The 21,978-nt window shown below is 51.0% G+C and overlaps 1 protein-coding gene across 2 annotated transcripts in view; it reads left to right on the top strand.

Moving 5' to 3' along the window:
- The first annotated feature begins 18,273 nt into the window (after window positions 1-18,273).
- Window positions 18,274-21,978, top strand: part of CADPS (calcium dependent secretion activator) — a 222,069-nt gene continuing 218,364 nt past the window's right edge. For both annotated transcript variants that reach the window (XM_049826416.1, XM_049826415.1), the window contains exon 1: window positions 18,274-18,796. In XM_049826416.1, coding sequence (XP_049682373.1) covers window positions 18,386-18,796 — 411 coding nt within the window. In that variant the 5' untranslated portion in view covers window positions 18,274-18,385. The remainder of the gene's footprint in view (window positions 18,797-21,978) is intronic.

Genomic DNA, 21,978 nt, shown 5'->3' with positions numbered 1-21,978 from the left:
TTGGCTTTTCTGCATGGGGTCAGTTTGTTAATTGATGAGTATTTTCTGCTGGACAGGCAGCATGCTTTCTCAATTATTTCTGTTTCTGCTTTTAGGTAACAGACCTAGATTATCAAAGGTCATCCTATGGCCACTTTTAAGGATGTGAGTCTGGCCCAGCTGCTGCTGTCAAAACCATGCAATGTTCTCAGTGGTAGGATTCTGAGAGAGGAAGAAAGGTTAACAGGCAGCTCTTGACACAGGCAACAATTTGGTGGTGTGTTGTCTTCCTTCAGGGAGAGCGTCCACCTCCGTGGTGGCTCTACCAAAAAATTAGTGAGATGAGCAAGGAAACCTGGTAGCCCATGCAGGGCTCAGATGGGTGCCCTGGGTCTGCTGCCTTCCCTGGGCCACCTAGGCTTGTAGATCTGGGGCTGGGCTTGCAAGGGCTGGCATCTGTTGTCCTGATCCTCTTCTCTCTGGGATGCCACCTCTCCTCTTGCATCTCACCCAGACTCTGGGGACTTGTACTCAACACACAGTGCCAGCCTCGAGGGAACTCCCTTTTTAATCGTCTCCCCAAATACAGGCACTCTGGAATTTCTGTGCATTTCTTAAATAACCAGCTCCCAGTGCAAAATTCAGCACGTCTGGATAGCACGCGAGTTGGTCACACGCCCTGCTGGTGATTTCAGCAGAAGACGAAGGCCAGCAAACCACAAAGGCAACACCCTCCTCTCTGATGGAGGTGCCTTTCTTTGCATTTTGCTCAGATTGTTTAAAACAAATTGCATCAATTTTCTTCACACTGCACAGTCTGACTCTTAAAAAATAGCACATTAGGTTATGAATAAATGGAGAATAACATGTTATATTCCTGAGAAGTTTTAATCTTTCAGCATATGGCTACCCACTTTGATAACTGCTTGTTCCACACAGGAGCCAATAAGTAGTTCTCCACTAATTTATGTCACTAGGTTGTAATTATTTTCTAGTAATACTCTTGTGCGAAGCTCTGTATAAATTCAAAATATAAAAATAACCCCTGTGCTAGGAACTTGCAGTTCAAATGACATAGAAAGTAGTGCCATATTAATGAACATAGGATCGTGGTAGGCCTTATCTATCCATAGTTAGCCATCAGATCAGGCTGACATTAGATAAAATACAATTACATCACAAGTATCAACTCTGCTCACATTAAAATTATTATAAAAAGTCATGTATTTACTTAAGCAAAAAAGGCCCCCAGAGCCTGTGTTAAGTTTACTGTAGTGCTAAATACAAAAAAGCATTCTATTAAAGCAAAGCCTGGCTAGCATCTTCCTCATCTTGTATGCCAGTCCATGCGTTTCCCAGCCACTGAGCTTCTCAGGAATACTGCTCTTCTCTATTTACACCAAAACCTTTCATTTGGCTAACCATAGCTTGCTCTGCAGCCGGCAGTGTTGAGTGTGCTCTCACCAGTGACCAGCTGCCAGGTGAAGGGATGCTCATGGTGCCCAGGGGACAAGGGAAGAAGCCACATTTCCAAAGCACATGGCACAGCGTGCATCTGCAGCATCAAGGTCCTTCCCAGCAGGTTTCTATAGGAAGACATTTGTTGGACATTTTGCATTCTCAAGATGATATCAGGATCTAAAATCTTCTTCTCTACAGAGAAGTAATAACTGAACAGAATCTCCAGGAGTCCACTCACAATGATGACCTCTGCATACACAGCAAAATTGATTAAATGTACATTCATTTACCTGCAGCTTCAGCAAGGCCAGCAGGTCAATCACATTAATATCGGATACTCTGTTTTATTGGAGATTTCTTGTGGAAATAAATGCCAGCATGGCTGCAGTCCAGAAATGTAAAGATTCACTGGAGAAGTCAAACATAAATGGATCATATCTTGCGGTTTGACAAAGCTTTTTCCATTGATATTTCTCCCTAGGCACCTCAAGCTAGGGATGCAATATAGGATATGCTCTATGATTAGGAGAAATGTTTTGTCAGATAAAGCGTCTTAGCACAACACAGAAGCAAGTGAAATACAGTGGCTTTTGCGATGCAGTACATCTCTCCTGACATTGGAGATGTTATTATAAACATCTCCATCTCCATTAGTGGCATGGGTGCCTTTCATAGCTAGGGAGACAAATCAAGACTGCTAAGGCAGGAAGCTATCGGACACATTTAAGATACCTATCATAAAAGGAGATTGGCCATAGCCTGAAAGTGCCTGTTGTGCTGTGGCCTCTGCAAAAGATGGTCTTTGTAAGGAACCAGCAGTTCCAGTGATAGATGGCTTGGAAGGTGCTCGCAGGAGAGCTAACGGGCTGGCCATGGCCCGTCAGCCCTTCCACTTCACCTCCTTATGCAGACTCACGTTTGCAGTTCAGTCTCCTGCTTTCTCCATCGCTTCCCTGCCCTGAAACACCCCCACGATCCGTGTCACTGCAGTTTTATCATCGTGGCCACATGGGCTGGAGACCTGGAAGAAGCAGAGCTTGGGGATTTCTTCTGCTCTGCTTTACTGCCCCAGCACAGCCTACAGGCTCGACTTCCATACTGCCTGCCAAACCCAAAACCTCCAGGAGATTTTAAAGTTTGCAGTGCAGTATGTTAACAGCATGCCACACGTTCAAATGCGTAACTTCAAATATAGTGTTATAGAATAAGGCGGAAATTAAAGGGAAAGAAAAGGTGAGTACTTCAGTGGCCCTGGCCGAGCATTGCACAGGCAGTGTGACACCAAGTCTGTGCGACCCATCAAAAAGCTCAAGTACGTGTTGAAACCAGTGAAATGTCTGAGACATGAAGCTACTAGCACAGGGGTGTTTGTATGACTGGCAACTGCTCACTAAATTTCATGTTTTGTTTACTCATATTCATCCTTGTCAGACTAAATTAGGTTTCAAAACGCTTTAAAAATATTGGAAAAATTCAGTATATGGTTAAGGGAATGATTCATTATCTGTGTAGTATTATTAAACTTATATCTCATACCCTTTTTAGCACCATTTTTTCGTAAGTTAATTACCCAAAGCTTTTCTGCACCAAGAACACTAATGAAACCTCTAACGGGCTGCAACCAAGCAATTTTTTGTTAATAGGCAAGTGCCTGGATTTACGTTGAAAGGCAAAAAATGAAAAGTAGTGCTAGATCTTTGAAGAATATATGTTGCATTTGCATTTTCAGAGGCTGGCTCATTCGTTGATTACTGTGTCCCTTGATTACTTTTACAGATGGGGTGAATATGGCTGTACAAGAGAGTGGCTTGCCCAGTCCCCCGTGGTACCTGTAAATCACAGGCAGCAGCAATTGCTTTTTTTTTTCCTTTCCCTGCGGGTCTCAGAAATGTTTGTGGTCACAGCTGTTTCCATGACTGGTCAAGTGCCAAGTTACCGTTTCAAACATCGTCCTGCGTCCAGTCCCGAGCAGCTGAGCCGGCTGGCGAGGCATGGCCAGCCGCATGCAGGGGCATTTGCAGCCAAGAAGAGAAGACATAAAAAAAAAGGCAGTCAAAAACAGAGAAATGCCAAGAAAAATGGCCCAGTGCTGTTCTTTAACCAGAGCAAAGCAGAAATGGGAGAAGCTCTCAGAGTGGAGCACAAGTCGACATGTCTTTTGGAAAGAAAATAAACCGAAGAAGACTGTAAATACCAGCAGTATGGGGAATGTGTTGCAGTTCCCTGTGAGGGAAATGGTGGCTCCCATCCTTGTCGCGGCCACCTGGAGAGTGTCAGCGTTGAAATGCTCGCCCCATCTCCCCACGCGGGCTGCACGTCCCAGTGGGCACCGATCCCCCGCGCATCGCCCTGAAAGCGGGGTGCCTGAGCACGTGAAACAGTAAATCTCAGTAAATGCTGGGGGTGGTGAAGTTTTGGAGCCTTGTCTCAGAAAAAACCCTCCATGTGGCAGTGACGTTGGGATGGGCTCCCCGGGAAGCCTGCTGCTCCCTGTCCACCCTGGCTGCAGGGACGATGCTCTGCCGAGGAGACCAGGAGCAGCAGCTCCTCGGCCGTGAATTACCATGGGAAATTAGATAGCAAGAGGCAGTCCGCTTATGGATGTTGTGACATATGCTCTCAGGGGGCTTGATAAACTGCAGCAATATTTACCTACTCATCCACTTTCTATTTCAGAGGGAAAAAGGGCAGCAAACATTAAGGAAAGTGGCCTTCTGAGAGCTTGCTTTCTCTCACTTATCTACAACTGTAAGGCTTTTAAGCGATGAAGGACAGTAGGAAGGCTAGAAATAAACATGACATCTTTATTGGTTTATATATTTTTAGACAGAGAAACATGCTATCTCATACGTAGGAAATATTATATAGAAGAAAGGTATATTTGCAGTGCTGTAGAACTTCACATAAAATAGTGCAAGGAAGCCAGGCAAGCATTCAAAGAACAATCCTGAGCTTAGCATCTTTGGTCCTTTGGTATAATTTATTGCCTCCTAAGAGGTGACTTGACCAGTCTATGTAGGAGAGTATATGATGCTGTCACCTAGCAGAAAATGGCACAATGAAATGGGAGCCGAATCCAGACAAAAGGCTGAAAAGGTGGCACAAGATGTTTAAAAAAGACAATATTTAATAAGCTGTGTAGATACACCAGCTTCTCCCGCACTGCAGGCCTTTGCATTGGGACTGGGGATCCTGAACTAAGGCACTGCTGAACTGCAGGCACGTTCTGTCGGGAATTACTGGGTGAGATTCAGGTTTGGAGGCTGCAGCCAGCCTCGAAAATCAATTCTCAGCACTCGTGGCCAAAAAATATTTGATTGTATCCTTTGATTTCAGCTCGGGCAGTGTCATCACAGGGCAGGGAAGGTGGGACACCTTTCTCCGGCTCTGCAGGGAGGTGTCCCTGCCTACCTACCCCAGATTTTCTGATCACAAAGAAGCGGGTACAAACCCGGTACCTCCTGCGTAATAGTGGAGCAGCCCTCTGGGGCTCGTCCTTACTGTCTGTGGTGACGGACACATTTGTGCACTCACAGGATGGCACCGAACAGCAGCGGGATCCTGCAGGGAAAAGGCACAGCACAAAGGCTGCTCGGGAACAGCTTGCCCGGGTGATACAAGTGCTGGCTCCTGCGATGACTGGGGAGTCTGCTGGCAGTTTTTTGTAGTCATGGTTATTCCCAGTGAAGAGCTCCTTACCTCCCACTGCGCTTCAAGCTGCAGGGTTTAACTGATATTAGCCTTTTTCCAGCTGTTTGAAATCTAGGGAGCAATGTTGCTTTGCTTCTCCCCTCTGCCATTGCTGGCCTCCCTGGGTGGGGAATATTTTGGCTGTTTTCCCACCTGAAGATGTGTTTGGAAATTTGGATCAGTCTGGGGAGCAAACAGGCTCTTTCGTTCTCATCGCAAATACCACTAGAGTTATTGGACTTCATAGTTATTTCCACCTCTGTGTAGTCATCGTAAAACACTGCCCTGCCCTCGGCAGTGGTGCTAACCCTCCTAACGGCTGGTCCTCATTAGCGTGAGCTGTTGCTTGTGGTTTTCACATTGTGTTTTTGCCAGCCCTGCTTCCACCAATACTCAGAGAGGCCAGCTGGCCCTCTGCGTGCTGGCTGGGCACCGACCAGGGGCTGCTATGCACACAGCAGACAGGGCACGGGCAGCACAGCACACATACAGCACCGTACACGTACAGCACCGTGTGTGCACAACACAGGGCATATGCAGCATGCGGCACAGGGCACGTACAGCTCAGCGTACATAAAATACTGTCCACGGCCAACACAGTGCAGACAGCGCAATGCACGTACAGCGTTGTATAGATAAAGCATGGTGCACAGACAGCACCGAGCACATACAGCGTGGTGCATGTATGGCGCAGCACCCAAGATTACAAGCCTCCGCCAGGTCCCTCTAGAGCCTGGTGGCAAAACACCTGAGAGGCTCTGAAGGAGCTGAACCCCCCAGTAGATTCAGTCCTGACGGCTCTAACAGAGCCAGGCTTCCCTGTGCAGCTGGGTGTCTCTCTACCTCGCTCCCAGCCCATCCAAGGACCACGATACCTTGTTGGTCCTTACCCCTCTGTCCCACCGTAATGGCATGGGGCTGACTGGAGCTGGTTTCTTCTACCCGTGCAGCCTGAAGAGCTGCCAGGGAGGCATACGGACTTGGTCCCTCTGCTCTGCACACAGTAAAACGGCTACAGTAAATCAGCTTGCCAGAGATTATGCCAGTGAGGCCAATAAAGCAACGAGTGTTCAAACAGTGTTTCAGTCCTTCTCTTCAAAACCTGCTGTTTGGAAGAAATAAGCTCTGTCGTGATCAGCACAATCCTGTCGGAGAAGCGAAGCCTGGCTCTCCAAAACTGCTGAAGTTTGGGACTTGTCCTAAAGATGGGTGATTGATTGATACACAGAGGGTGAAGATGCTCCGGGTGGAGAAGCTCCCACCAAGACTGATGGGGAGCTGGTGGGTGTCCTGGAGACCCAGCACCTGTGTGGCTGTAAGCTGGGATGCCCTTGTACTCAGAGCATGTGCAGCCCTCAAGGCAACGCCAGATGGGGAGAGATATATTAGCCCTGGGAAATTGGAGTGGCTGTCCCTGTGCGATACCAGGGCTTTGCTGGTATCGCACACCAGCTGCTGCAAACCACCTGCTGAGATAGGATTTTTCTGTAGGACGAGCCATGCCCTAGCTGAGGGTGGTGGTAGAAGCAACTCGGCAAGTCTGCAATCTGAAAAATTATGTCCTATGACACTGACTACCTGTTGTAGCTTGATTTGCTGTTAAACAGTATCTTTTCTGTTTCTGTGTAGCATCTCTGCAGATGGTGTTCAGTTCAGAGCACCGCCCAAGACCAAGGCAGTAAGATGTTCCTGTGAATCACAGAAACCATGATACAGGAGAAATATTTTAGTTAAGCGATCTGACCATTTTTATAATTTATTTAAAATGAATAGTGTCCTAGGATTATTACAAAGAACATAATCTTTTTAAGTAATAGGCTGAGGCTGTTCTATAGCAATTTTACTGCTATTATTATCCTCTTAACCACTATTTACATGTAGAAATATTCATTTGTGTGTATATATATATGTATACAGTGCTTGATATCACCCCAGGATCAAGTTTCTTAGTGAAGGAGAAAATTTTGCATCTAACCTGGAAGATACTGCATGCAACAAGAATACTTGGGGAGTAATGGGAAATGCGAACGTTGCACAAGTGCTTGGAAGAGATCCAGACCGATGCTTTTAAAACCTACATCAAACCTTCCTGTTCTGTTGCTGTTGCTGTGCGATATCATGTACAGAGATGTCAAACTACTTAGAAGGCTGAAATCTGTGCAGCTCAGCACCTTTCCCATCAGTAAATTATAGAATCAAAGTGTAATCAAACTATTTGAGGAGGTTTCCATGGTGTAGAGAGGCATATTTCCCTGCATTAATATGCTTTTTTATGGGACAAATTCACCCAGCAGTTGCTCTACCAGCTTGTAAAATGTGCAGCGTGAGCACAGCCAACACACGCGGCAGTACAGACCCAGCCCTCTCACTGCTCAGGAAAATCGCTTTCTCTGTGCAAACTACAGGAGCTTTATCAATCTATAATTTTACCAGGGCCCTATTTGGGCTGTATTTCTCTGTAAGCCTGGATCGGCTGCATCTCATTTGGGTGAGCACATCCCCGACTCAGGGCAGGTGGCTGCAAAGGGCTACTTTATAAGACAGAGCTTTCTTGTTTGCCTTGCCTGGGAAGGCTAGAGCCCACAGTGGGAAGGGTGAGGCAGCAGCAGGCTGTGCCTGTGGGCACCAGCCGGACCCCCGGCACAGCCCCTCATCAGACCTGGCTGCCTGTAGCAAATGGAGAGGAAAAAGTCAAGCATTTTTCTTCACTGACTTTCCAAAGTCGCCCCAGGTCCCCTGCATGCAGCAGCCCCCACTGGTGAAACCACAGCCACAGGCTTCCACTTCGGATTTACATAGTAGTGCCCTGGTGCTGCGTTTCTAACTCATCCATAAAAATGTGGGTGTAGCTGAGAGTTTGAAACATCTAGGTGATTCAAAGTGAAAGGCATGAAGCTGAGTTTCTTTTTTTTGTTTTGTCCAGCTGTAGCCTTCCTTTAACTTGGCAAGGGATTGGTTAAAAGCAGCTTTCAAGCTCTTTGAATTTGTGGGAGCCTAAAACTTTCCCAGGGGATCTCTCCAGGAATTTCACAGGAAGCCTGACTGTGGCGTTGCCCATGCGAATAATTGAAAATTGATCCTTTGGAGTGGTCAAAGAGGAATTCCTTTGAGAAAACTCAACCAAATACAGCAATTCCTGAACAGCTCGGGAGGGGAATAAAGTGCTCTCCTCCCAGTGGGCCTTAGTGTATCAAGATGCTCACCATCATTTCCAAAATAACCATAGGAGAAACAGACCCTTTCTAGGTGTGTGAGCTCTCAGTTCGAGTAAATCCCCCTGCCCCTACCTCTGCAAACTCTTCTGCTCTTGCCAACCATGGCCAAGCTACTGGATGGGACACTCAACAGGCTGGATGATATTTGCATCCTGTCTGATGGCAACAGCAAAGTCCTTATGAGCAGCATAGAGTCTGCTTGCCTGAGCCGGTCCTTTGCTGAATTAATAGCAAAGAAATTTCAAAGCGCTGAGAGCCATGGCCGTGCCACCGGTGAGGATGCTCCACAGCACCCGAGCGGTATCGCCGGGAAGCGTGCAAACAGCCGGCTGGTATTTGTGTCAAATTGTTGATATGTAAGCAGGGAGCATGCTGCGCATTTAAATCACTTTCACACTAAATTTGGAACAGAAATCATTAAATATTTATTCTGTGCCTAAAATACTGCTAGAGCGTCCTACTTACTGATATTACATATTAATTCGCATAGATTTTGCAGTACTGATAATGAATTTATTTTAAAATGGTCACTCTGAGGCATTCATTATGATTGGGCTGTTTAATAAAAATTGAGATTCATGGCCCCAGAGGAATCCCAACTAGTCACTTCTGTAAACCTGAAGAAGAGGCTCTTGCAAAGGGAAATCCAAGGATTCATAATTACTGTGAAAAAGGCACTAGCTGGAAGTTTTTAGTCATCTGTTGAAGACTGGTAACACCAGCCCTTCCAGAATAAAGACACTTCAAAGCCTAGTAGAAATTAGGAGTTATTTCCTTAGCAGTGGGAGTACTGTACATTCAGAGAAGCAATCACTCAGCCAGAGCGTAATTGCTACAAATTGATTGCCACCTTCTCCGGGTGCTTTCCTGAAATGTGAGGACCAGTTGAAAAACCACCACAAGAAACTCAAAAATAAGTAAATAGATGCACCTTGACTTGCAGTGACCCTGGGGATGGCAATCAGGCACTGAATGGCAGCAGCAGTCCAGCCCAGGTTTTGTAGGAGCCCTGTGCGTGCTGGAATAGATCAGCTGCAATTATTTCCAGGCTCTGGGCTAGCAGAGTAGGGTGCATTTAATAAATCTCCCATGGTCCTCCTATCTGCAATAAGCCTCAGTCATTTTTAATTATAGACGCCTCGAAAGCTGAGAGCCAGCACTGATTGGGCAGCAAAATATTGCTACAATCCTCTCAGTAGTGTTTGCAAAAGGATTTTGGTGCTGAACCCGACACGGATGTGATGCTGCCAGTCTGGCCAGAAAGTGGAGATAAACAGCTCGCTTGTGGATTTTGCTGAGTAGCCACAGACACCACGTCTACCCTCTTTCAGGGCCTGCTGGGTCAGGCTAATTTGGTGTTATTTATTTTAACACCTGGTGTAATAAATGCTGGGAAGAGGCTGCAAAGGCCGGAGCCAGCATCGGGGCCAAGTGCATCCCTGACGGCGAGCGGGCTCTGCCCAAGCCCAGGGGAGGAGAGCAAGGGGGCAAGGGGCCCAGGGCACGCAGGATGTTTCCCACCGTGGTTAAACTTCCCCACCTCCTGCCTTGTGTTATCGAAGAAGGCGATTCAACCTCTCCTCCTCTGCCCCTGCGCTGACGTGGCTCTCACCGTGCATCACCCCTTCTCTCCCTGCAGCGTTTGCCTTGCCTTGGAGCAATAGCAGGCGCCTGGGAGAAACATAGCAGGTGGATCATCACGAGCATCAGCCTCAAGGCACAGGAGGAACCAAAGCCGACGTGCTGGCTGCCTCCTTCCCGCAGAAGGACTGCGGGAGGCAGAGGGCTGGGAGCAGCCGCATTGCCTGCGGAGGCCAAGGCTGCTTCAAACCCAGCCACCAGCACCCCACACACAGCCGCGGCTGCAGCGTGTCTAAATCCAGTTACAGGGTGGAATAAGCACTCCTACCTCAGCACACATGGCTATTTCTGACTCTGGAGCCTGGCTGCTGTGGGAGCTCTCATTTCCCTGCAGATGCTAATCAGGTCTGAAGAGCAGCACCCGGCACCTGCAAGGGAGGGAGAGGCGAGGGAAAATGACGGCTCAACAGATTTTTTCGAGGGGCTGAAATGCTTTCCCAAGGCATCTTCAAACACACTACCCAGAAATAGATTAGGAGGTGACCTCATTGCAAGCCCCAGTTTCCCGGCGGCGTGGGCGGTGTGGGGCACTCCGTCTCTCCGGGCGGGAGGGCTCTGCCAGTCCCTGGCTGGAAGCTGCCCTCTGAGATGACAGTTTGCTGAAGAAAGGAAGCTTTCTTGCCCAGGTTGTATTTCAGGGAGCCCTGTGCTGCAAATACTCTGTGTGCAGGGCAGGGAGGAGGCCGAGCAAGTGCTACAGCGCTGGTAAGAGAAACGCTGAGCTGCAGCCGTGGCACGGTGGCTCTTGCGCTGCCCACAGCTGCAGTGGCTGGGTCTCCTGCAGTGCCTCCCTTCCCCATCCCACGCTTCCCCAATGCCGAGGGGTTAAGCAAGGCCAGCAGCCCTCGCCGGCCCCTGCTTTGCTCCTGGCGCAGCCCTGATGCAGCCAGGATCCCAGTGTAAATATTAGCTGAGCGTGCGTGAACGGGTGAAAAGAGCACCGGTTTAAGCCCTTCTGTTTGGAAGACACAGCAATCTATATAATGCTGTTACCAAGAAACAAGGATTGTTTTCTGTGCTATTTTAGGAGACAGTGAAACAAATGGAGCCTGGGACACACCAGGATTTCTATTTCCCCTCTGTAAATTAGTGTTATTACCAAGCGGCAGTGTTTCACAGTGGCACTTTGCAGCCGGACTCTATTCATGCCTAAAAGAAAAGATGTGTTGCTTGAACCTGCCCACTCACACTCTGCCGTTACCAGTGTCGTAACTGCTGTTCTTCAATCTGCCCAGCTGCAAGGTGCAAACTCTCTGGCCCCTTGTAGCGTGTGTCCAAGGACATCACAGCGAGTCCTTGGGAGAAGGTACCATTTACTCGGCACACTACTTGTTGCACAGCCTAAGCCAGGCTGGCCCTCAGCAGCTCCTCTGCTTCCTCTTCCAGTTGCTGCTGAAATTTCTCACTTTGATGAACTGGAAGATTTTTTAAGTAGACTCTTTGCAACTTGCTTTGTCTCTTTTTTCCCCTTCCCTTGTCACCTGCTACTGTACAAAATTCAGACTTGTATTGCAAAATTGCTTTTCCAAAACAAGAGGTACAGGTACTTATTTCACGTTTTGATGGCACGTTGCCAAAGGGCCGGGGTTGCAGTGAGTAACAGCCAGAAGAACAAATGATCACAGATGTTGGACTCCTATACGCATGGAGAGCAGCAGCCAGCAGGCAATGTGTGATTCCCTGGTGGCTGGCACCGGGCGGCACCATGCCCACCTCTACATCAAGCGAAATCAGGAGCTGCTCTGCAGTCGGTCTCAAAGCGAGGGTGAATCCCAGCTGAGGTCCCCGCACACCCCTCCAGCATTTTCAGGTCCACCCCCAGGATACTGCAGGTATAAGGCAAATCATCCCTGGCTCATTTAACCAACGCCATCCAAGCTGGGCTAGGGACAGGAGCTAGCGGGTGCAGTATGTGACTGGTGGGGAGAAGCAGTGAGCACCCAGCACCAGCAGCCTGCGGGCTCACCTCGCTTTCCTAATCTCATGTTCGGTGCAAGCAATTATCCGTGGCCATGAGGGATCTCAGGGGAGGCTAAACAGCACAAGAGATGCACTTTACTCTCTCTTTTCCCTTCTAGACCTTCCCTGCGACTCGCTGCCGTCGGTGTACATAGATTTTACAATGGCGCTAATTGCTTCCAGCTTTCATAAATATTCTCGTTTAGGCCTTTAACCAGGATTAATAAAAAGAGCGCAGGTTTGTTTGTTTTTCATGCAAATGTGAGCTCCCTGGGGGAGCTATTCAGTTAAGCTTTCCCAAATGGTTGCTTTAAATGGAGTTTACTCTTTCTGAGGGTTCCTTCCAAACCATTGGGTCCTGCCAGCCTGCTTTCAAAGACAGCACCGCAGCAGCCGGTGCCACGCACACGGGCCCTCTCTTTCCAAAGCAAGGGCCTCTGCTTCGGCTCTGTTCTTTACAGTCATTTCCACAAATCATTATCTACACTGATTTCCCCCATCTAATGGGAATAAATGGAGAGGGATATGAATGCTACAGCAGTGATTTTTTCTAATATCAGCAGGTTCTTCCCTATGACACCTTACAAAATGGAAACAAATTTGAAACATTTCACAAAATACTTTTAATATTCTTCAACGGATGCTGCTTCCAATATCTGAGGCCACCTGAGGTCTCCTTTACGCAGCTGCAGTGGCTCCAGCCAGGAGAGGTGAGAAGCATTACACCGTCCACAGGGATGGCGCAGGCACTGCCAGGCGGGTGTGTATTTGCTGCTCCTTGCTTGCCATGTAAACAGCAGCAGCCACGGAGGTCAAGTATTCCCGTGTGGCACGCATTGCCTCTTACTGGAACCTGCAACAGAGCTGGCAATGCAGGCACTTTGGATCTCATTAGGTAATTATTCTGGAAAGTGTTTCAGAAGAAGCAATTAATTTGCGATGCTGGGAACAAATAGGTAGGGGCAGATTTTTTTAAACCTCCTGGAGCCTGCTTCGAAGTGATAAGCTAGAAAGGACCATGGATTTTGCAGCTATGTTGCATCTTGAAAACCAACTGCCCAACTTTACCCATCCTTTTAACCCAAACAGCCTCTGTTTTAGTATCCTGAGCAAACAGCAGTAGACACCGATGTAATATCAAAAATTACTTAGCTAATGCTCTCATTTATCTACATTTACCCACTCATAATGGGTAATTACACAATTACCCACCATGAAATACTACCACTGGAAGTTACGCACACATAATTTTCATGATTGCTCCACACACGCTGCTTCCCTTCGTGCATGATGCAGGACAGTCGTGCCTGGCTGCTTTGCTGGGTCACCCAGCCACATTTCAGATCATCTTTCTAGTTGCAAAATTCAGGGTTTGCAGGCTGTTCATGTTTTTAACAGTGCAATATTCCTTGGAATGTTTCAACACCCTGGAAGCCCTCAGATCCTGCAAAAAGTGCCACAAAGATGGGTGAAGGGAGGCTAACACTGAAAGCTTTTCAAAATCCTACTCCTCTTGGTGTCATCAGAGGGGACCTTTCCTGCAGCTGGAGGTGCTGTAGTAGGGCTGCTTTGCAGTAGGATGCAAAGAATTGTAAGTGGGAGATGGTTTAGAGAGAGCTGGATACAGCTTGTTGGACAAAATGGCATTTGGAAAAGGAAAGCAAGAGGCCTGAGACTTTTTGACCTTGTTCTTTCCTTTACTCAGGAAAAAGCATTAATTTTGCGACTGTACATTAAGATATAACCACTGGGAAAACATGACTGTGTGAATTAAGGAAGGAGAAAGCGTCGACCACTCTGAGGGCGATGTGTCACTGCTTCTCTGGACCAGCAGCATTTCCAGATGAACCTTGGCTATTCTGTGCCTGGATGTCTAGTCAGGCCCTTTCAAGCATATCCAATTTCAAAGTTCTCCAGTGAGCAAAATCTCACCCACTAAAGGATAAATATAATTCTGAAAGCTCCTAAAGAAGAACATATTTTTTGGGGTGGTTGTATGTATCAATTTTGCATCAATTAATTTAAGAAATCTTTTCTGACAATCTGTCAGAAAAGTCAATCTGTCTCTATAGATAGATACGCAATGTCTGTGATGTTCCTACCAACAAAAGTTGCTTCTGTCATCGCCAGCTGCTTTCCTCTAGCGAATCCACCTCTGCAGAGTTACCTAAACAGTTCAGAGCAACCACCACTGAAAGAAAGCCTTTCATAAAAAATAGTCCAATTTTCCTCTGATCATCTTAGAGAGTTTCATTGCTGTCATGTCTGGGACAGGGAAGACAGAGAGCTGCAGCTTTTGAACATCTACCTCCTCGACTATGAGGGAGAGCACCTGCAGCCTTATGTCGCAGAAAGAAATTTCTCCATTCTCCAGTACAATAAATGGCATTTCTTTCTTGAAAACCCCAAAGACAAAGGCTTCTCCTCTGTGGGGGATTACCTATAGATAATATCATTATAGGCACTGGTGTAATTGATTCTATTTTTTTGCCTTCACAGTTGGCACAACTGGACTCAGGACAATGAGTTTTTCTGATGGATAATATGAAAAGGGCATCAATCTTTAAAAACTCAAAAGACACCTTAAAAAAATAAGAGAACTTTGCTGAGGAAGATATCTTTGAGAGGTTCCCATCACCCTGGTGGTAGTCATACTTGCATTAGTCACATTAAGGGCCACGTGCCAGGCAAAACGGCACTAGAAAGTGCTGTACGACCTGTCCCCATCGCAAGGGACTGGCAGCACAATTCCATGACGTGCCCCTTGAGCGAGGAGGGGTAGTTGCATCACAGCAATGATAACATGGTACTTTTATTTGTTTGGTTCGGGAGATAATAAATAGGGAGACATGAAATGAAATGATACTAAGGAAGGCTGAGAGGGGCTGAAAAATTTTTTCCTAACCTCAGCTGGGATCAGCCTCTGTATCCCACCACCACACCGTGTGTCCTTTCCTTTCCCAGACTGATGGGAAAATGCAGACATAGGAAAATGACCCGCGCTGCCAGCCATCCTCGCCGTCCTGCCCTGCAGCCAGCACTGCTGCCCGCAGAGCAAGCTGCCCGCCAGCACCAGCGCTGTGCGCTCAGTTCACACTGCTTATCCCCGAATGCCAGCCGAGCTGCGGGTTGTCCCAGTACAATGCTGGGGTGGCTTCTGCTGGCTTTCGTCAGCCCGTGGGTTGGATCGACAGTCCTGGCAGCAGCTCCAGAGAAACTGGGTGATAAAGGACCATTTTTGGAGGTGGTCTCAGATGAAAGCAATCGCTGGGCAGAGCAAGCTGTGTGGCCATTCCAGCTTTAGGCATCTCCAGTCTGATGTGCAGTATTTATTTGACTTGCTGACTGTGCTGTTGCAGAAATTGCAGCGTTGCTTTCCAAGAGTTGCCAATGAGTGATGCAAACATGAAAGGTGTGAAGGTGAAACAGGGCTGGAGATGCGTTTGCCTGGTGTGTCGGTGCGTGTCAGCACCTGGCACTTGCAGGAGCCCATCCACACCCACTGGTGTCCAGGGATCCCGCACAGCTGGCACCCTTGCAGGGGGAGAGGGCTTAGGGCTGTGCAAAGGGCAACGGCTGTGCCTTGCAGAGCTCACCCTGATGTCCTGGGCAGGATGCCCTCTGAGGGGGGCTGGTCCCAAGAAGAGCGACCCATGGATGTCCCCATGTAGTGCCAGGGGTGCGAGGCTCCGAATCCCAGCCTTGGCAAACAGGATTCCCAACGGCGAGCACAGGAAAAACTTTGCTCGCAGGAACTTGACAGCTTTGCTTTTCCCTGCACCATCCCCTGGACTTCCCGCACTGCAGGCAGGACACACACCATGGCAGACACAGCCGCAGGGCCACAGCTGGCCACTGGCCCCCTTTATGCTGCCGGTGTCCCCGTGGGAGAGGGGGCTCCCACGGCGGTGGCAGTGAGCCTGGCCAGCGAGCGTGGCTGTTCCTGCACACAGTCCCACGGGGCGTGAGGGACAGCACAGGTCCAGCAGGTAAGGCTAACGGAAACAGGGAAAGCCATTTTCCCCCCTCTGTGCCAATTTTTCAGCCGTTTCTCATGGCTTTCGGAAATGCAGGGCTCTGAAGTTTTTCCAGACTCATCTGCTATGCTGAGCTTCTAATTAGAAGTAGGCAAGAAGCTCAGAAAGCCCAGCTGATGTGAAAATCCTGAAACACGTGGTCTGAAGCAGCACCCGTCTCCCCTCCCGTGAGCTAATCTCACAGCCCCATCACCAGGAATCGATGTTTACCTATTCTCCCCTAAAGTGAAACAAACATTTATTAACATGTATAACAGGTGACAGGTATTTTGACATTTACAAAAGAAGCACTGCTAATTGAGCAGAGGAAAACAAACCTTGAAAACACCCACCCACCACAAATACACGCGTATGTGCAAATGAAGACTCAATCAGATCTGAAAATCACCGGAAATTAAAATATTGAACACAGACGACGTCTTCACTGATTCATCCCTCAGAGCTGCTCCTGAAGTCCTCAGCTCGCTACAGGTAATCTTCAAAGCAGAACACCACGATATCGTTACACATGTAATAATTAGTGACGGGTGAAATATTTATTAGCAGTATCGCTTTTCAATTAAGATTTTAACTGCGTTGAGGTGCAAGAAGAGCTGCTTGGTGGAAAGCAAACTTGCTGAGACCCTTGAGCCTGCAGGGATTCGTGTGGCTGACGCAGCTGCGGGGACACTGCGCTGCCTATGTGGGGCCATGGGGACACGGATGGACAGCCGTGTCTGTGGGGACTCCCCACTGCCTGTGTGGGGCTGTGGAGACATGGAGGGACAGCCATGTCTGTGGGGACTCTGCAGGTACAGTGATGTCTGCCTGTGGCTGTGGGGACACCGCGGGCACAGCCATGTCTGTGGGGACACCAAGAACATGGCGGCATCTGTGTGGGGCTGTGGGGACACAGACGGACAGCCATGTCTGTGGGGACACTGCGCTGCCTGTGTGGGACCTTGGGGACACAGAAGGACAGCCATGTCTGTGGGGATGCCACGGGCATGGTGATATCTGCCTGTGGCTGTGGGGACACTGCAGGCACAGCCATGTCTGTGGGGACACCAAGAACATGGCGGTGTCTGTGTGGGGCTTTGGGGACACGGAGGGACAGCTGTGTCTGTGGGGATGCCGTGGGCACAGTGATATCTGCCTGTGGCTGTGGGGACACTGCGGGCACAGCCATGTCTGTGGGGACACCAAGAACATGGCGGCGTCTGTGTGGGGCTGTGGGGACACAGACGGACAGGCGTGTCTGTGGGGACACTACGCTGCCTGTGTGGGACCTTGGGGACAGAGAAGGACAGCCGTGTCTGTGGGGACACCACAGGCACGGTGATATTTGCCTGTGGCTGTGCGGACACTGCGGGCACAGCCATGTCTGTGGGGACACCAAGAATATGGCGGTGTCTGTGTGGGGCTGTGGGGACACAGACGGACAGGCGTGTCTGTGGGGACACTGCGCTGCCTGTGTGGGACTGTGGGGACACAGAAGGACAGCCGTGTCTGTGGGGATGCCCCGGGCATGGTGATATCTGCCTGTGGCTGTGGGGATACTGCAGGCACAGCCATGTCTGTGGGGACACCAAGAACATGGCGGTGTCTGTGTGGGGCTTTGGGGACACGGAGGGACAGCCGTGTCTGTGGGGATGCCGTGGGCACAGTGATATCTGCCTGTGGCTGTGGGGACACTGCGGGCACAGCCATGTCTGTGGGGACACCAAGAACATGGCGGCGTCTGTGTGGGGCTGTGGGGACACAGACGGACAGGCGTGTCTGTGGGGACACTGCGCTGCCTGTGTGGGACTGTGGGGACACAGAAGGACAGCCGTGTCTGTGGGGACGCCACGGGCACGGTGATATCTGCCTGTGGCTGTGGGGACACTGCAGGCACAGCCATGTCTGTGGGGACACCAAGAACATGGCGGTGTCTGTGTGGGGCTGTGGGGCCACGGATGCACAGCCGTGTCTCTGGGGATGCCGCGGGCGTGGGGATGTCTGCCTGTGGCTGCGGGGACACCGCGGCGTCTGCGGGGACACCGAGGACGCAGCGGCGCCCCGGCGGACGCCCACCCGGGCGCCGGCCGGACACCCCTCACGCCGGCGCTGCCCCTCCTGAGACGACGACCATGGCGGCGCCCCCGGCGGCGGCCGCGCCTGGCCGGCCCCCAGCGGGCATGCGCGGCGGGGCCGCTCTCTCGCGCTCGCTCTCTCCCTCGCCCCCCCGGCCGTGCAGCACCGCGGCCAGCGCCCGCGCGCACGGGGCGGGGCGGGGCGGGGCGAGGCGAGGGCGGGGCGGGGCGGCGCGGGGGCGCGCGCGGGCGCGGCGGGCGGCGAGCGGAGCCGGAGCCGGAGCCGGGCAGAGCCGAGGGGAGCCAGCGCAGCCCAGAGCCGGCCCGGCCGAGCCCAGCCGCCGCCGCGATGCTGGACCCGTCGTCTAGCGAGGAGGAGTCGGAGGAGCTGGTGGAGGAGGAGAGCGGGAAGGAGCCGCTGGCGCCGGCCGCGGCGCGGCTCTCGCCCAGCCGCCCCGGCGAGGGCCCGGGCGGCGGCGGCGGCGGCGGTGGCGGCGGCGGCGGCGGTAGCGGTGGCGGCGGTAGCAGCGGCGGCGGCGGCGGGGGGCTGCAGCCGGGCGGTCGCGGCGGCGGCGCGGCGAGGCCCGCTAGCCCCAGCCCCTCGGTGGCCAGCGAGAAGGAGAAGGACGAGCTGGAGCGGCTGCAGCGGGAGGAGGAGGAGAGGAAGAGGAAGCTGCAGCTCTACGTCTTCGTCATGCGCTGCATCGCCTACCCCTTCAACGCCAAGCAGCCCACCGACATGGCCCGCCGGCAGCAGAAGGTACAGCCGCCCGGGCTGCCCTGCCCTGCCCTGCCCTGCCCTGCCCTGCCTTGCCTGCAGGGCCAGGCCCGGCAGCTCCCCTGCCTGCACCCCCCTCACCCACCCCCCGGCTGCTCCCTGCCTGCCCTTGTCCTCCTACCCCCTGGCAGCAACCTTCCTGCCTGCTCTCCTGCCTGCCCGCCCGCTCCCCTAATTGCCCTTCTGCCCCCTGCTTACCTACCCCTCTGCTTGCTCCTCTAAACGCCCTCCTGCCCTCACCCCTGCCTCTCCTTCTGCCCCCCCCTGCCTCCATCCCGCTCCCCAGCAGCCCCGTGCAGGCACTCCCCAGGCCCGCAGCCGCCCTGGGCACCCCAAGGGCAATCCCGGTACAGGGCACCTTGGGCCCCCACGGGTGGGGTTTGCCAACAGCATCCCTGTCCCGGGGCGTGGGGAAGCCCCCTGCCACCTTGTCACCCCTCCATGCTGCTCCCCGCTGTGGTCTCCCACATGGAGCCAGAACGCTGACATATGGCATTGCTCCTAGTTACGCAACGTCGGGATTTGGGAAGTTTGGGATGTTGGCCATCTAAAGGTTGTTGAAAGGAGAGAAATGGGTTATATTGCTGGAAAACACGAGGCGCGTGCCCTTGCCTCCTGCAAAGGGACTCTAACTCCATGCTTGCTGCAAAGTTTGCTTAACTGGGAGTGCTGGCACTGACTTGGGGAGTTACTGAGTCTCATTTCAACTTCTTGTAAATGTTTATGCGTGGCGAGCTCCCCGATGCTGGCTTCCTGGCAAAACGTGGCAGCAGAGCCTTCCGATGAAGTCGCTGCCACAATCCTGACTCTTCCTCCCCGAGTGCGTCACCGCGGCAGGGCCGCGCGCCTCTCCAGGCAGCGGCTGGGCAGGAGAACATCCCCATGGCTCCTCATCCCGAGGAGCCGTCTTGGAGCTTGTTTCTCCACTGAGGCACAAGCTCATGGGTGAGGGCAGAAATTGAGTTTCTCCAGGGTGCGGACATGGGCGCCTTTCGGTCAAATGCAGCCAACTTTTTCCCTGTGAGAGCCAGGGTTAGGTCTGTGATGGGACGTAGCTATCTGGAACAGCTGGCTGATTTTTTTTTCTCCTTTTCAGTTGTGTTTCTTAGACTGCAGTTTTAGCCTTGATACCATTCTGTGTTCACAAATGACCTTTACAAATCAGGCAGACTCCTGGATTTATTGATGCAAACGACATTCAGTTCTGCTACACCACAGGACTATTATTAGTCATTGCAACATACGGAGGTAGGAAAGTGTATCCGTACTGCATGTAGTTTAAAGGCAATATAGGACAATCTGGTGTTGCTAGAAGGTTGAATGATCTGCTTTTGTTTGCTGAGCAAAGTGCATAGCTGAAAATATAGCTAGGTTTGGAGATTATTTTCTCTCTCTCTTTTTTTTTGCCTACAACCCTTTTCAATACATTGTGGATTTTCAAAGTCGTCTTGGCTTTTGTTCCCTGTGCAACTTTTTCGCATTAGAAAAAGGTGACGGAATTTAAATAATTGCTAGTTTTGCAGAAATTAAAACAAACAAACAAGCTCTGCAACTGTTTCTCACATAAAAGTGAACTGAGATTGAAAAGGTGTTTTTCCAAAGGAGCAGGCAGTGTCCTAGCGGTCCAGAGAAGAGTGGCTGGGAAGAAGGGCGATTCATAGTCCCTGAAATCAAAATACTGCACTTTGAAGGGAAAGAGAAAAGGGGGGAATGAAGTGCAGGTGAAATGAAGAAATGAGAAGTAATGAGAAAAATGGTAAACTGGCAGCAATACTTGAGGGAATGGGGAAGTTACACAGGATCTTGGGAGGAAATAATCCATTCTCTGTGAAATGAAGAACATAGGGAAATGTGTCTGGCTTATTTATACAAATAGCTAAAATAGGTGTATCTCGGGGGCTGACTGTCTCCCCTCAAACTTAGCAGTGAGATGGAATTGGGAAAGCTAAATTTAACTTGACAACACATGTCAAATAGAATTCACCCTTTTAAAGGTGAATTCATTCTGGGTTTTTTTCTTTGGTATATCCCTATATTCAGTTATCCTGCTGGGAGTAAATCCTTGCCCTTTTTCCTTAGCCAAGACTCCTATTAAAGTCAATTAAAGGACTGCCAGAGCCTGGAGTTTGTAGCTGGATTTCATATGCTCCTCTGCTTTCCTCATGCATCTTTCTGGGAGAGCCCATCCTTCCTCCTCTGGCTCGAGGGGGACCAGAAGATGGAAATGAAGGTGTGGGACTTGTTCCCTCTTGGGCACCGAGCTTCTGTCATGGTGGCTCTGCCAGGTTGAATGGTCTCTGTGGGGACTTTGTGTATCGGTGGGCCTTTGGTAATGATGGAAATACCAGATGCTTCAAGACTCACCAGGGCAGAGCAAATGCATTTTGCTTCTCAGGGGAAAGGTGGGAGAAGACCAAATTTTGGTTCTGTTCTGATGGGAGCTGTTGCCTCAGTTTCCTCATCAGCAGAGGAGTGATAAACTGCTCCCTTCTCCATGTGCCGTTCGCCTCTCCACCCTCACAGCCTGCCATTTGCGAGGGACAGGTTTCATCCTGGGAGAAATGGGAAGCAGAAAACCCCCAAGCGTTGTCGTCTGCGGTCCCCACGCTGGTGCGCAGGACCATGCTCCCGCCTCTTCTGTCGGTCCTGCGTGGAGAGGCTGCGCAGGGAGGTGCTTGATCCACTGCACGTATGATCTCCCTGGAGATGTGAGGGCCTGACCCTGCCGATCCGCGGGTTGCAGTCGCTGCCCATGGGCAGGATGCCTGGGAATGCCGCTGGTGCTCTGCCAAGGCATGGGGCCCAGCCAGGCTTCCCGTGGGGCTGCTTGGACCCCACGCCTGCATCGGGGAGGTGCCCAGCAGCCCCCGCAGAGGTTTTTTTTGCAGAGCCAGTGACCTGTCCCCAGCCCCGCTCAGCGGGTCCTGCCCGGCGTTGGGAGGATGAGGAGGAGGATGTCTGCCTTCACCTGGCCCACAGCTCTCCCCTGTAGCACGGGAGATGCTGCCACCTCCGAGCACAGCCCAAGCAGGGTGACCGTGGATTCGCAGACGAGGCTGTCACCCTGCACAGCGGCTGCCAGGCACAACCCAGCGTCTCTGGGTTACCTGATAAGAGCTAGCTCACCTCAGCGGGAGGACCACAGGGTCTGAGGTGGGTTTGCT

This window comes from Accipiter gentilis, chromosome 23 (genome assembly GCF_929443795.1).
Source record: "Accipiter gentilis chromosome 23, bAccGen1.1, whole genome shotgun sequence".
Classification (NCBI taxonomy): Eukaryota; Metazoa; Chordata; class Aves; order Accipitriformes; family Accipitridae; genus Astur; species Astur gentilis.
The sequence above is the reverse complement of the archived record's forward strand: the minus strand, read 5'-3'. Positions and strand labels throughout refer to the sequence as shown.